General features: G+C 37.5%; 1 protein-coding gene across 1 annotated transcript in view; it reads right to left on the bottom strand.

Moving 5' to 3' along the window:
- Nucleotides 1–16,517, bottom strand: part of TSNAX (translin associated factor X) — a 34,318-nt gene that overhangs the window by 7,716 nt on the left and 10,085 nt on the right. The window contains exon 4 of the mRNA XM_053606706.1: nt 10,846–10,976. Within this exon, the coding sequence (XP_053462681.1) occupies nt 10,846–10,976 (131 nt within the window). The remainder of the gene's footprint in view (nt 1–10,845; nt 10,977–16,517) is intronic.

The raw sequence follows: 16,517 nt of genomic DNA, 5'->3' as shown, positions 1-16,517 counted from the left end.
GGGTGCTCTGCCTCAGCCCTAGGGGTAGTAGCTGATCATTCTGAAATTCCTATCTCATTAGAATTCTTATTTCCTCTTTTTAGCTAATCCCCTGCATGGTTAATAATTCTTTTCTTTTTAAAGTCTTATTTGTCACCCCTTGGTAAAGTGTTACCCTTGGTAAAATGCCATAACATCACGGCTCACATCACTGCTCACAACCTCAAATTCCTGGGCTAAAGCGATTCTCTTGCCTTAGCCTCCCAAGTAGCTGGGACTACAGGCGCCCACCACAACGCCCGGCCATTTTTAGACACGAGGTCTTGCTCTGGCTCAGGGTGGTCTAGAACCCATAAGCTCAGGAAATCCATCTGCCTCGGCCTGGGTGCTGGGATTAAAGGGGTGGGCCACTGAGGCCAGCCTGGTTAATAATTCTTTAAATTTCTGTGTAGTTCTGTTTCTTGTTCGATCCTGATGAATATAATGAAAATAAGAAAATAATCCTATTTCTCCTTCAGTTCTGTTACCTAGAGAAGGTATTCCATCTTGTGAGACCAGTCACTGTACCAGGCTGTACTAGATTCAATCCCAGTAGGAATCCTAACGTGCACTCTCCATTCAATGCACTGGGTGTCCCACTTTATGTTCTCTACTAGATACTTACTTTGAAAACGGAAACACTTTCTTTTCCGTACATTAACCCTCCCACTCCTCCCCTTCACAGCTAACTTTCTTGAAGTGGCTGGCTACATTTCCTCAACACCTTCACCTCCTACTTCTCAAGCTACTTCAGTCTAACTCAGGCCTATTTCTATACCAAAACTATTCTTATTAAGATTACCAGACTAAGTCTAATGGACACTGTTTCAGTCTTAATCTTGGCAGCATTCAGCATTTTTAATCATTTCCCCCCTCTTAAAACAAGTTTTCCTTTCATTCATTTGACAACATCATCTCCTGGTTTCTCATTTTGCTACCTCTCTAACCATGACTTCTTAGTCTCCACCTTTATTTGTCTCAGGTTATCTCAAGCTCATCTACACTTGGTTTCAATTAATCCTGTTGTTCCCAAACTTCACATCTCTGGCTTAGAGTCATATACATTCAAATGTACACTTGATATCCCTATCAGAGATATCTCAAAATCAGCATGTCCAACAATGAACTCACAATCTCCCTTCCAAATTGGATCCTCTCCCTTCCAAACTCGGATCTTCGGGTTTTGTCAACTCCAAGTGCCTCCCTGTCTCCCCCATCCATTCTTTACCTCTTTTCATTCATTCTCACACTATGGATAGTTTGCCTTTTGAATATATCACTCACACGTTTAAAGCCTAAATAGCTGCCTGTGGCTCTTAAGATAAAGGGAAAAATCATTAACATGACTTTTAAGACCCTACTTAATTTCAACCTCACCTACATTATCAACTTCAATCCCTGCTGCAGGCAAGTCATAACTCACAAAGGGTTACATTTATTTCCAAGATGGGTACACAAACCCATACATGTATAATCACATATCAACAAAAGTAGAAGGCTTCAATGTACCCTACAATATGAATTTTTCCTACAGTTAGCATAAGTCATTACTTCTTCAATACAGGCAAATCTATCTCTTGATGATGGAGATAAGTCCTGAGATATGCATCATTAGGTGATTTCACTGTGCAAACATCAGAGCAGACCAACCCAAATCCAGATGGCACAGCATTCTACACTCCTAGGCTACATGGCATAGGCCACTGCTCCTAAGATGTAGACCTGCACGGCATGTTATTGTACTGAATTCTGCAGGTGGCTGTAACACAATGGTGAGTGTTTACATATCTACACATTACTAAACATAGATATGTTATGCTGTAATACAGAGAAAGTTCAAGGACAGCTGGCCCAAAACACGAAAAGCATTTTTGGTCACATGTAGGTAAAAGGATGTTTAAACAAACAAGTTATGTTTCAACTTGATAAAAAGGACATCCGCTATTTTGAGTGAATAATCCCCAAGGTGAAAATTTTCAACCTACTGCCCTATTCCATCAAACAATGCCTTCCCCTTCTGCCTTTGCCTTGGATGAAATCCAATTAGAATTATTTACACAACCAGCTGCCAGTAAGAGAGAAGTCTGTACATTGCTTTTATGTAATTTGTTATTTTTCTCCTTGTTCTCCTATAAGAACATATACAGGGTAAACCTAATTAAAGACTTCTGATTATTTTTACTTATTCTTATAATATTTAAGTAATATATATCCAGTCCAACTCTCCATCAAAAACCACATACAAGTTAAACAAGATAAGACAGAGCTTTCATTATAATTTCACATCTCAGCCTCAATTTTGTTTCTGGGCTTTTAATGCTTTTTTAGAAAATTGTTTAACATAGAATTCAGTGACTGTCCTCCTAGATACATACCCAAGAGAACTAAAAGCATATGTTCACACACAGACCTGTAGGCAAATGATAGTAGCAGTATTTTTCTCAATAGCCAAAAAGTAGAAACCCAAATTTCCTTCAACTAATGAATAGTTAAAAAATTGTGGTATATCCATACAATAGACTGTGATTCCGTTATAAAAGAAATCAAATACTAAGAAACAGACAAATCCACAGAGACACAAAAATCAATTAGCAATTGCTAGGGACCGGGGATTTTGGAAGAACAGAGAATATGGAATGACTGTTAATGGGGAGAGGGTTTCTTTTGGGGATGATAAAATGTTCTCGAATTAGACAATGACAGATGTAAAACCATGTGAATATACTAAAAACCAATGTTCAGTTTAAAAAAGTTAGTTTTATGGTATGTAAACTATATTTCAGTTTTTAAAAATTGCATATATAACTTCCTAGGAATAGCACCTGAATTTTAAAATAAGTTAGCTTCACCAGATCAGCAACAATGTTAATATAAAATCAGTTCTACATTGATTCATTGGCCACTCTGCCAAAACCAATTTTCAAATACATGAATTGTACACTGAAAATAAATGTATATAAACTGTAGCTTTATAAAGTATGAGGAAGGTGAGTCCTTCCCAAAGAGACATTAAAATGAGGCATCAATCATAACCTACTTCCGACTCTGAGCTATGTATTCATCTTTGAATCTGCCTGTTATTTCAAGTAAATAGATATTAACCAAAGCTGTAACTGTACATTAGACTGGTATACCGAGTTCTCTAGTCCAACATATCAAATCAGCTCCTAGTGGATCTACCTGGATGCCCCACCACAACCTCCACTGATCATACCCAAAACCCATACCATTTTCCTGTTTTCTTCTCTTAATGAATAACATTCCCATTCATCCAGCTGGCCAAACCAGAAACCAAAAGGCTTTCCTAAACCATTCCACTTCCCCTATACTTATTAAAATTATCTTCTAAAAACATGCCCTTTCCCCTCCAATCCCACTGCTGACACCAAACTTGAAGCCCTATTCATTTCACACCAACAATGACCACTACAGCCTCTTGACCTTCCTGGCTCTTGTCTCCCTCCAAGTAAAATAAGATAATGGCATAAAAGACTGGGCGTCGCCTGTGGCTCAAGGAGTAGGGCGCCAGTCCCATATGCCAGAGGTGGCAGGTTCAAAACCAGCCCCGGCCAAAAAACCACAAAAAAAAAAAAAAAGAAAAAGAAAGAAAGGCAGAGACTTGAAAAGAGGCTGTCATAGATTCAAAAGCCAGTTCAATCTCTTGCTAGCAGTGTGAATTAAAGTAAGTTTATTTATTTTACTGCACTCCAATTTTCTTGTTTGTAAAGTGCAGACATCCACGTAGGGTTTATATAGAATAATGTATTAGGATCTGGTACAAGGGTCCTCAATAACTTAGTTAAATTAAACTGAAGGGAGAATAATTAAAATAAGAATGTCTGGCATTAATTGTTGTTAGATAATAAACACCTGTGTCTCTAAAGAAAGCAATTGTTTTTTGTTCTCTGGAGTTTTTTTTCTTGTCAATGTATTAGTTCAACGTAAAAGAGACTATTGTTCTTCCCAAACGTTATCCTAGCTCAACATGTACTGTGATTCTAGGATACCTAAGAAGTAATAGCAAACTATGTTAACAGAACACTATTGTTCACTAAGGCGTGATAAAGCAAGCCAGTCTGTCACGGAATAAGGACCCCCCTGACTTGGTGCAGTGCATCCACAACTGAGCACCATGCAGTTTATGCCTTTCCTGCTCCCTAGTTAGCCCTGTCCTTATCAACTGACAGACTTCAGCTCGAAAGAGAAACTTTCTGAAGCAGGATTTCAGAAAAACATTTCAAAGTCCAAGGATGAAAAGAGAAAAGTAAACTAAAAGACCTTCATATACTTGGTAGTCTAAGTAGTGTGTACCAGACATTTACCTAGAAAGGATGTTTACAAACTGAGTTTCTGTAACCCAGAAAATGTCTATAGAGAGATTTTCTCATGGTCATAGTAGTTACCACAAAAGTTTACAATATGAAATATTGAAAGAATCACAAAAAGTGCTTACTGCAACATCTCACATTTAAATGCAACCTTAAACTATATTTATTTTACTTACAGGTATGCATAAAATTAAAGAAGTTTGACAGTCTTTAATCACACACAGAATCCGAAATCAGGAAAAGCCCTTTGGCTTTTGCAAAAAGTTACATAAACCACCAGATACTAGCTATCACAGGGGAATATGTACCTGAGTAGAAAATGTACCACAGTAGATAAAACAAGTTAGATTCCAGTTCTAATGCCACTACTAATCTCATTTACAAAATGAGATAGTGGGACTAAAGTCCTTTAACCATCCTTTCAGTTATAAAATTACTTTCAAATTAGACAACAAATTCCTGTCAAACATAAAAGCTATTCAGAAAAAAATTTTAATTCATTAACAGGAATATATCTGAATTTTCCACTAAACCAAAAGGACATCAAATTACCCTATCAGGCACAGAAAAAGTAACATATCAAATAAATTCTGTGTTCCTTAGCAAACACAAGAGACCAAACTTCCCATGAAGTACAGAGTTAGGAAACAATGTGTGCCACTTCCAGGGCCGGCCCAGAAAATCCTCAGGAACCATCTCTACTCTTCTTGGTTACACGTGCATACCCTGGCTGGTCTTGGGAATCATGAACTGATAACAGACAGCAGAGCCCCAATGAGCACATTTCCCTGAGCAACCAAGAGGCCCGAGCATACTCAAACCACTACCATAAAGCCTGGACTGGACTTATAAGTAAAATAAAATAGGACTTCTATTTTGTGAAGTCACCACGATGTCAGTTTGTTTGTTTCTGAACTTAGCTTTACCTTCAAAAACCAACATCTCTGGCAGTTCCCTCTTACTTTCACTTATAAACAGGTGAACTCAATTTCTAGCTATATCTTTCCATTCACTAAATTACACCCAGTATTAATCAAAGGCTTACAGAGATTCATATCTTAGTTCATTTTTCCAGTGAGCCTTCTCAATTTTGCTAACATGCTGCATGCACTCTATAAAATGTCTCTGTACTGACAAATGAGCTTTAGAACATGCCTAAATATTAATATTGATCCTATTTCTGTGAGTATATCTAAGAAATAGTCCTTGGAAATACGTTTTCTTTTGGAAGGAACAAAAAACAGTAAAATAAGAACTTGTGAAAACAAATCATCAGATAAAAGATATGGCCCAACAAAAAAGAAAAGTGTTTTAAAAATAGTTTTGTTCTTCATTCTTTCAACATTTCTGAAGCATCTGTTAAGTGCCTGAGATACAGAAAGTGAACAACAACAACAAAACATTTGTAGAGAGCTGCCGAATCTACATTCCAGTAAGGGAGAGAGAGACAGTAAAGAAAAGTAATATCAAAGGAGATTACATAGTATGTTAGAAGTTGATCCACGATGTGAAAAAAAGAGCAAACTGTGTGCCAGATTTATGAAGAAAATCTTAATATTTGGGGCAAGAAAGATAAAGCCTTTACTACAGTTTAGGTTCTAACATCAACCAGCAAACTGAATTCATTTGAGAAGAAACCAATGGTACCAATTACTAGTTTATGACCCTGGTGTATAACTTCTGTGAGCTTCAATTTCCTCCCTTGTGAAGTGATAAAGATAGTATCTATGATTTAGGGGTATTGCAGAAATCTATGAAGTCCTGAATATAAAGACCAGTGGCTTTAAAAATATCTCTAACTGGCCCAAAACACCCACTTAACTCACCATTCACATTCTTGGATAAAAGAATCAAAACATTATTTAGGGTTTGAATTTAGTTTTGTGTATCAAAATGCCTCAAATATGACAATTTTTATCACTATCAATGATAAAAACTAAAGAAAACCCAATTTTTTTTCTTTGAGATAAGAGGCATTTATCTCCAACTGTTAGTATTTCAACAAGAGGGGATAAAAAAAGATAAGAGGCAAAAATTTTTTCAAGTGACTTATTTGAAGTAACTAATTATTCATTCATTTAACTGTCCCTTGGGATAATCCGTAATCTACTCTGATAAGAAATGTGTAGAAAACAGACCTAAGGTTTCGTTGTTTTTCAATTATTAGGATTCTCAATGTTTGAGCTCACACAAGTAACCCTTAGGGAAATGTTCTGCATGCCATTAGCACTATTCTTAATGAGGAAAAGCACAGAACCCCTTTAGTTCAATGCCAGAATTGTTTTATCTTCAAGTCTAAAGAACAACTATTTGGAATAACACCAAAACAAGCATTTAACAATTACAAGCGGCAAGCTATTCATAATCATCATATTGTTAATGCTAATCTAATTATAAATAGCCTTATTTTATCCAATAAAATATCTGTCACCAAATTTTTAAGTCCCAGATATCTCTTTATTTGACTGCTTTGTTCCCTCACTTTAAGAAAAAACATCTTTATGACTTCAATTCAAAGAACCTCATTTTAAAGATTCTTACAGACAACTGAGATATACAGAACCCTTAATTTTTCTTTAATCCATGGGTAGGCAATCTTCAAAGAAAACTTATAAATCATAAACAAAAGCCTAAAAGAGACTATGAGGTGTTTATCATAATTCTCGATAATATAGTGAAGTGCGAAAATCTGAAGAAAGATCACTCCTATTTTATTAATGCCCTACCTTTACCAGAGTGCAGTACTTCCTTCCTGATTTAAAAACCACTCTACCGACTCAACAATACATCTTTTACCCTTTTCCTCCATTTCTCTGTTATGTTCTAAAGGCCAACGTTACGCGTTCTAGGTTTCTTCTGGTATTCTTACCTACAAGTCTTTGACCTTTTTAAGCCTCTTTCCTTACACTTTACTCATTGATGAATAAAGGACACATAACATACAGCTGTTGTCTCCCTTATAGGTGGGGAAGCTGTGGGCTCAAGGCCACACATGGCCCTCCAGATCCCTGAGTGCGGCCCCTCTACCAAATCCAAACTTCAAATAAATCCCTTTATTAAAATAACTCGTTCTGGCTTGGCGCCTGCAGCTCAATGGTTAGGGAGCTGGCCACGTGCACCGGGGCAGGTGGGTTCGAACCCAGCCCGGCCCTGCTAAAAACAACAACAACGACGACAACAACAACAAAAATAGACGGGTGTGTTGTGGCAGGCACCTGTAGTCCCAGCCACTTGGGAGGCTGAGGCAAGAGAATAGCTTAAGCCCAAGAGTTTGAGGTTGCGGTCAGCTGTGACGCCATAGCACTCTACGGAGGGTGACATTAGTGAGACTCTGTCTCAAAATAAAAAAATTTGTTGGGCGGCGCCTGTGGCTCAAGGAGTAGGGCGCCAGTCCCATATGCCGGAGGTGGTGGGTTCAAACCCAGCCCCGGCCAAAAATCACAAAAAAAAAAAAAAATTGTTCTGTAAGATTTGGATTCGTTCAAAAGGCCTCACTCTATGCAGAAGACCACATGTAGCCTTGAGGTCACTGGTTCCCCACCCCTGCAGGAACTCAAAGTTGTCAGAATTAGTAGAGCCTAACTGTGAACAAATAAGGAATTGAAAACTCTAAACATGAAAAATATGACATTGCTTTTCATACTTGAAGCACTAATACCGTGAGTAAAATATACAAGTTTTTATAAACATATGTTTTAAGCTTTGGTCTAAGTAAAAACTAAGAAATACCGTAGCCAGCTTTTATTACACTTACTGATTGCCATGCATTTTTTCAAGATAGGCTTTCTGCATGATATGACAGAAAAAAAATGATAAAGATTGTGGGTTATTGGACGGCGCCTGTGGCTCAGTGAGTAGGGTGCCAGCCCCATATGCCGAGGGTGGCGGGTTCAAACCCAGCCCCAGCCAAAACTGCAACAAAAAAAGAGGGCGTTGTGGCGGGTGCCTGTAGTCCTAGCTACTCGGGAGGCTGAGGCAAGAGAATCGCCTAAACCCAGGAGTTGGAGGTTGCTGTGAGCTGTGATGTCACAGCACTCTATTGAGGGTGATAAAGTGACTCTGTTTCCAAAAAAAAAAAAAAAAAAAAAGATTATGGGTTATCTGAGCTCTTGCCATTAGTTATTACAGTTAATAGGATACTTAGGAGAAGCTATAGAATGGAATTTCCCTTTACTTGTTTATAGTAAGACATTTAGGACGTACTGATTCAGTTCATGAATTTTCTGGAAAGTGAGGTCTAACTTGTTCTCCTATCACCAATTCTACCACTCGGTAGCCTTCAAGACTGTATATGCATACCTATATTTGAATATTTTCCTGTGATGGATTTATCTCTAGAATGGTCACAGCCACTATCCTGCGACAGAGGAGGAAGCAATAGCAGTACTTTGCTGAGTTTTCTCATGACATACGCATGTTTGTGTATAAACAACTGATAAATACCATTACTCCAGACACGCATCCCTGAGAAAATCTGCAACACCCCTGCAGCCTGGAGATGCCACCTTTGGATTCCGACCAACCCTGAGAACTGACAAGTTCCACGACTCCTCCTCCCCACTCCACCTCCACTAGAAGAACAGAAAAATTTTAGGAGAAAAAACAAGACAAGGCAGAAGTTGCCAGTAACATTATCTGACCTACCAATCAATGAGCAATGACAGAGTATCCAAGAGAAACTTCACAAATGGGTTTTGAAGAGAAATTACTCATATTAATGGCATAGCTCTTTCAACTATACATGGCCCGTATTTACAACACAGCACCACCATGAAAAGAGCACTATCCATGTGCTCTCGTGATACAAAGAACTGCTCTAGAGAAAGGAACTAAGAACTCATAGGTCAAAACATTTCACTTGTAGCTCAGTGGTTAGGGCGCTGGCCACGTACACTGAGGCAGACAGGTTCAAACACGGCCGGGGCCTGCTAAACAACAATGACAACTGCAACAACAAAGCTGGGCATTGTGGTGGGCACCTATAGTCCCAGCTACTTGGGAAGCTGAGCAGAAAATTGCGTAAGCTCAAGAGTTTGAGGTTGCTGTGAGCTGTGACGCCATAGCACTCTGATGAGCGTGACATAGCGAGACTTTTTTTTTTTTTTTGCTTAAAAGAATGAATTATAATTTATATAAAGTGCATGTATCTTAAATGTATAGCTCAATTACTTTTTACATGTATTCAACTATGAACCCTCACCTAGATCAAAACACCAAAAGATTCCCTTAGGCCTCTAGTCAAGAACTCCTACCCACAATCTCCACTCCTGGGTAAATCCTATCCTCCCTCTCATCTCCCCATGTTAGTTTTGCATGTTCTTGAACTGCACATAAATGGAATTATACAGCAGGTGCTCTTTCGTATCTGCTTATTTTGTCCAAAAGGTGAGACTGATAGGCACTGCTACAGATATTTATCATTTTTTTATTGCTATGTATTATTATATCATACAACTATATCACAATTCATTTATTCCCTTGTTGATGGACATTTAGGTCATTTTTTAGCTTTAGGCTATCATAACTGTAGCTCAGACTGCAGCTTGTGTTGATTTGTAAGGATTCTTTATCCTTTATCTTCTTCATACCTTTATCTTCTCTTCTATTCCAGCCAAATTTGTCATATTTGAGATTATGCCACTTCATAACACAAACTAAATTTATGAAATCATGTTGATTAGGTGTGGTATTATTTAAAAATCAAATAAACCCCTGATATCAAATAACAAATTATGATGATAGGGCTGTACTTCCTTTAATACTATGGTACTATAACTCCTCATAGAACTGGTTGAGTTATCACTTAAGCTTCCAATAAGGCTTTAAATGACAGATACTGGTACTTCTCTTACAATACTAAAGGGTATTTCAACATTTCTGAAAAACGAGTGCATTTCAGATAAGAGACACTCAGTCTGTATTTGAATTATATAGTATCTCTCTTGGCTAATAAGCTCATGTTAGGAAAAGGACGAAGAAAAAAAAACACCAAGCACCACACAGCTTTATGCAACAAAGTGAAAATGGTGATCACCACCAACATCCAGTATGCCATGAACCTTCTAAAATATTATCCTAAAATTTCCAGATGGGGAGTAACACCATGAGGAATTTGGGTTCATCTGGTCATTCTCTTTTATAAACCTACTGAAACAGAAACTTAAAAGAGTCTCCAGTGAGATTTACCTGAAGCTGGAAATGAGATGTGCCCGGTCTGAACACACCCGACTTGCTCAAGAATACAGTTCATTCTGAAGTCTGTATTCTCAATTACTTTATTAAAAATCAATCAATAACTATTACTGTACATTGTTAGGAAAATAAAGCCAATTGAATGTTTTTAGATTGGCTCTACATTACCATTCAAAAGTTTTAGTTGTTTAAAAGCCAATAACATTTCACCAAGTGTCAGTTAAAGTTTATGCAATTTGCACATAAATCATGTAGCACACTATTTAAAAAAAACAAAATGGCGCCATGGAAGCAAACCAGGACTGACCTGTAGTAACGGCTCTGTGGAACTGGTGCATGTCTTCCCCTGACAGCTCCTGTGCCACCTGCAGTATCTTCTGTCGGACACCATCCAATTTAACTTCTGATTCATTCAGTATTTCTTCCATATCAGGAGCACTGTAATCAAGACATTGGAAACTTTCAGAACATGAGCCAGATGCTTTGCTTTTTTCTTTTTTGAGATAGAGTTTTACTATGTCACCCTCGTTAGAGTGGCATCACACCTCACAGCAACCTCAAACTCGTGGGTTCAAGCAATTCTCTTGCCTCAGCCTCCCAAGTATATGGGACTACCAGCACCCACTACAACACCTGGCTTTTATGTTGCTGTTGTAGTTGTCACTGTTGTTTAGCAGGCCCCAGATGGGTTCAAACCCACCAGCCCCGGTATATGTGGCCTGCGCCCTAACCACTGAGCATAGGCTCCAAGCCTAGCCAGATGCTTTGATAGTGGAAAATGAAATAACCTAAATATCAACATAGGACAAAATAAATAATGTATTTATTTGGATATTTCTAACTCTAAACTATAATTGTATTTTATTAATAGTATGTAAAAACATGAAAAAATGCTAAAAACACTATTAAGTGGAAAAAAGCAAATAGTAATTATATATATAATACAATCATAATTACAAGAAAAATGTTTCTTATTTTTGTCATACTATTTAAAGTGAAAATAATAACGTATGGGCCGGGTGCAGTGGCTCATGCCTGTAATCCCAGCACTCTGGAAGGCTAAGGTGGGTGGGCTGCTTGAGCTAATAAGGAGTTCAAGACCAGCCTGTGCAAGAGTAAGACCATCTCTACTAAAAATAGAAAAACTAGCCAGGTGTTGCGCCCGTAGTCCTAACTACCCGGGAGACTGAGGCAAGAGGATCTCTTGAGCCCAAGAGTTTGAGGTTGCTGTGAGGTATAACACCACAGCACTCTACTGAGGATGACAACATGAGACCCTGTCTCAAAAAAACCAAAAAAACAAAAAGCCAGGCCAGTGGCGGAAAAACTGAAAACAAATTATAAGGTTCTTATAATACATGCAAACTGACATATACAAATAGTGCTTACTTTGTATGGTGCTGTGTTAAATGAAACTTAAGAATATTAACACCGTGACCTCAATTTGCAAAGCAATTGTTACCAAAGAACCAAGATAAGCAAAGACATGGTTCTCATATGCACAAGTTTCAGTTTAACCTGGTATTGTGTGAAAATGGTTGACAGTAATAAGACACAGACCATAAACCTAGGGTGTCCAATCTGTTTTTTTTTTCTGTGACACATCAGATGAAGAAGCATTGTCTTGGGCCACAGATTAAATATACAAATACCAGCAAAAGCTGAATAGCAAAAAAAAAGGTCTGTGCATACTTTTCATAATATCCAATACCACAGATAAGCAAAAAAAGTCCTCAAAAATCAGCATCTGGATAGCAGGATGGACACCCCTATAAACCATAAATCACTATGAAAACAAAACAAAAAGGAATTAGCCAAAAAAAGAGATATAATGGGATCAACCAAAATACTCAATCTAAAATAGGGCAGAAAAAAGAGGAAAATGGGGTGCCCGTAGCACACAGGTTATGGTGCCAGCCACATACACCAAAGGTGGCAGGTTCAAGCCCGGACCTGCTAAATGAGAACTGCAACCAAAAAAAAAAAACAATAGCCAGGCGTTGTGGTGGGTGCCTGTAGGCCCAGCTACTTGGGAGGCTGAGGCAAGAGAATCACTTAAGCCCAAGAGTTTGAGGTTGCTGTGAGCTGTGACGCCACAGCACTCTACTGAAGCAATATAGTGAGACTCTGTCTCAAAAAAAAAAAAAAAAAAAAAGGCGGCGCCTGTGGCTCAGTGAGTAGGGCGCCGGCCCCATATGCCGAGGGTGGCGGGTTCAAACCCAGCCCCGGCCAAACTGCAACAAAAAAAAAAATAGCCGGGCGTTGTGGCGGGCGCCTGTAGTCCCAGCTGCTTGGGAGGCTGAGGCAGGAGAATCGCGTAAGCCCAAGAGTTGGAGGTTGCTGTGAGCTGTGTGACGCCACGGCACTCTACCTGAGGGCGGTATAGTGAGACTCTGTCTCTACAAAAAAAAAAAAAAAAAAAAAAGAGGAAAATGAATGGTGAATTCAAATATAATCACACCAATAATCACACTAAAATGTAAATGATATAAACATCTCCACTAACAAGCAGACAGAAAGGACAAAAAGAGCAAGAAAGACGAGAAATCCACTTCAAATATAGACACAAATGTACTTTTCCAATGTTTTAAGAGCTATTTCCCTCCCCAAGATTATGACATTCTCCTATGTTATTGGTGAGGAGATTTCTTGTCTTTCCATTCAAATTTAGTGCCGGAATGCATCTGACATGCATTTTCTTGAGGTTTTCGTATATATAATAATGTCACTTCTACCATAAATCATGTATCCACATACATGGATCTATATTTGTGCTTTTTATTCTGTTCCACTGGCATATTTGTTTAACATTTTTCAGTATGTACTCTTTTAAATACTGTCCTGTGAAAATAATAATAAAAAAATAATAATAATTTCAGTATGTTCTCTGAAACATACTGAAATTAGAAATCAGTATCAGAAAGGTTTCTGGAAACAAAGTAACATACTTATAAATAACCCATGGGTCAAAGATTAAATAAAACAAAAATCACAAAGCATTTGAACTGAATAAAATGAATAAACAACACATTAAAATTTTCTCAATGAAGTTAAAGCAAACTTAAAGAGACTGGAAGGGAAATTTATGGTGCTAATGCCTCTATTAGAAGAGGAAAATGACTCAAATGTCTCTTTATTCTCAGCTTCTACCTTAAAAAATTAACCCAAGGTATACAGAATATATGAAATAACAAAAATGAGAACAGAGATAAATGCAATAGAAAACCAAAAGCAGGAAAGAACATCAATGAAACCAAGCGTCAGTTCTTTGAGCTCAATAAAACTGATAAATCTCTAACCAGATACACCAGGAAAGAGAAGACACCAATTAACATCAGAAATGAGACAGAGATGTCACTATGGAAATGAGACAGGGGATGTCACTATAGCTTTTACAGGCATTAAAAGTATAATAAGTACAACTTTATTCCAATAAATTTCACAACTTAGAGGAAATGGACAAATTCCTTGAAAGACAAACTACTAAAGCTCGCTGAGAAAATAAATATCTATGTCTGCCAAAGAAAATTAATGTGTAGTTAAAATATAAAATCTTCTAATTGATAGTAGTTATTTTTGTGTACTGTGGCTGACTGATTTCTTTCATAAAGTATTTTTACTATTCTGATGTTTGTAATTTTTCTTAAGTTCATAGTTTTTCTACATTTACTATTTCCTCAGTTTGCTAGCCAAAACTGAATGTACAATATAGTCACAACTGTGATTAAAATTAGTGCATAATACATGAAACTTACTAACTCATCGTGGCCATATTTGGGTATTACTGACTTCTCTCATTAAGTGCTTTTTTGTCTTTATTATTTTTCTAAAATAACTACAATGAGCATTTATTATTTTTTGGTGGAAAATCCTTACTAGATGACTTTATGCAATGATGTGGATTTTCTCCTATCACATTCCTATAACAGGTTGACTCACACCCCAATCTGAAAATCCAAAACCTGAAGTACTCCAAAATCCAAAATTTTTAGTACCAACATAGAAATTGGTACTAAAATATGAAATAACAAAAATGAGAACAGAGATAAATGCAACAGAAAACCAAAAAGCAGGAAAGAACATCACTGAGCATTTCAGACTTCACATTTATAGATTTAGCAATACTCAACTGGTATGTTAACTACAAATATTCCAAAATGTGAAATTCAAAACACTTCTGATTCCAAGCATTTCAGATAAGGGATATGAGACTATATGTTTTTATTTATTTAAATTACTAAATATTGATAGCAATTGTTTTAGAATTATAATTGGTACTGAAAAAACATCCACAGTTAATCAGAACAGTTTTGCTTATTTCCATAATACAACTTAACTGTATATAAGCTGCCAAAGAACAAGTTAAGAAAACAAGCAAAAATTGCCAAGCATGGTGGCTCATGCCTATAATCCTAGCACTCTGGGAGGTGGAAGTGGGTAGGTTGCCTGACCTCACGAGTTCAAGACCAGCCTCAGCAAAATTAAGACCCCATCTCTAAAAATAGCCAGACATTGTGGCGAGCACCTGTAGTCCCAGCTACTTGGGAGGTTGAGGCAAGAGAATCACTTGAGCCCAAGAGTTTAAGGTTGCTGTAAACTATAAAGCCATGGCACTCTACCAAGGGAGACAAAGTGAGACTCTGTCTCAAAAAACAAAACAAAGGGCAGCGCCCACAGCTCAGTGGGTAGTGTGCGAGCCACATACAGTGAGGCTGGGAACCCAGCCCAGGCCAACTAAAACAACAATGACAACTGAAAAAAAAAAAAAAAAATAGCTGGGCATTGTGGCAGGTGCCTGTAGTCCCAGCTACTTGGGAGGCTAAGGTAAGAAAATTACTTGAGCCCGAGAGTTTGAAGTTGCTGTGAGCTGTGACACCATGAACTCTACCCAGGGTGACATAGTGAGACTCCGCCTCCAAAAAAAAGCAAAACTAATTTTAGAGTCAGCTGAGAAAAAAAAGGTTAATAGTGCCACAGTTCAATAAATCAACATGTGACAAATTTGCTTCCACTTAACTGAACAAAAATTAAAGCACTAAAGAATTTTTAAGTTAGTGAATGGAATACTTTGATATTTTTAATAATAAAAAAGCATCCCCAAATACTTTTGTCTTTAGAGGTGGAGTCTTGCTGTGTTGCCCAGGCTGGTCTCAAACTCCTGGATTCAAGCATTTAGCCTTGGCCTCCCAAAGGCCTCCCTAACTGCTAGGATCACTTTGTGTGAGCTACTACACCTGGCCTTCCCTAAATATAAGACACATAGTGTAAAGCCAATCCTCGTGATCTTTCTAGAGGCAATAAGAATCTCTCTTTGGGAGCTAGACCTGAAGCACAGAGGCTGGGGAGTTGCAGGGTAGATCCTTTTCACCCTTACACAGACCGAGTACCAAAGGAAGCTGGCCAGATGAAATATGAAGCACACACGGAGGCAGTGCTGAAAGGTGGAGACACCAGCTGAACTTCATAATCTTTAAAATTCATTTCCCTGCTCACCTTGGGTTAGTTTAAGCTGTTTTCTTTTACGTGCAACTAAGAAATCTATCAAATATATAGAACCTGCCTAGAAAAATCAGACAGTGAAGTCCAAGAGAAAGAAAATTCAAATTAAATAATATCACAAAGCTGAAAGAGCCGAAAGAATACTGTCACAGAGATGAAAGGAAGAATTTAGTCAAGAGTACCATATGCTTGCTATAGAAATGTAAAATAAGAAAACAGAAGAGTGTTTACTAGGTAACAAGGGCAACTTCAATAACGGTGAAGCAGAAAGCCAGACTGCAATGAGAAATGAGTAAGATAAGCAGATTTTAATATTAAAATTTTATTAATAAAAATATTATTAAAATTCTAATGTTAAAATTTTCACTATGGGTTAGTTTTACCACAGCTTTACTATGATAGGTTCTAATAATCAAAAATTTAATATATTTTCACAAATAATTCTATTATTTTTTCTTTTTTTTTTGAGTCATTGTCTCA

Source organism: Nycticebus coucang, chromosome 10 (assembly GCF_027406575.1).
Source record: "Nycticebus coucang isolate mNycCou1 chromosome 10, mNycCou1.pri, whole genome shotgun sequence".
In the NCBI taxonomy this organism is placed as follows: Eukaryota; Metazoa; Chordata; class Mammalia; order Primates; family Lorisidae; genus Nycticebus; species Nycticebus coucang.
Note: the sequence above shows the minus strand (reverse complement) of the source record. Positions and strands in the feature narration are given on the sequence as shown.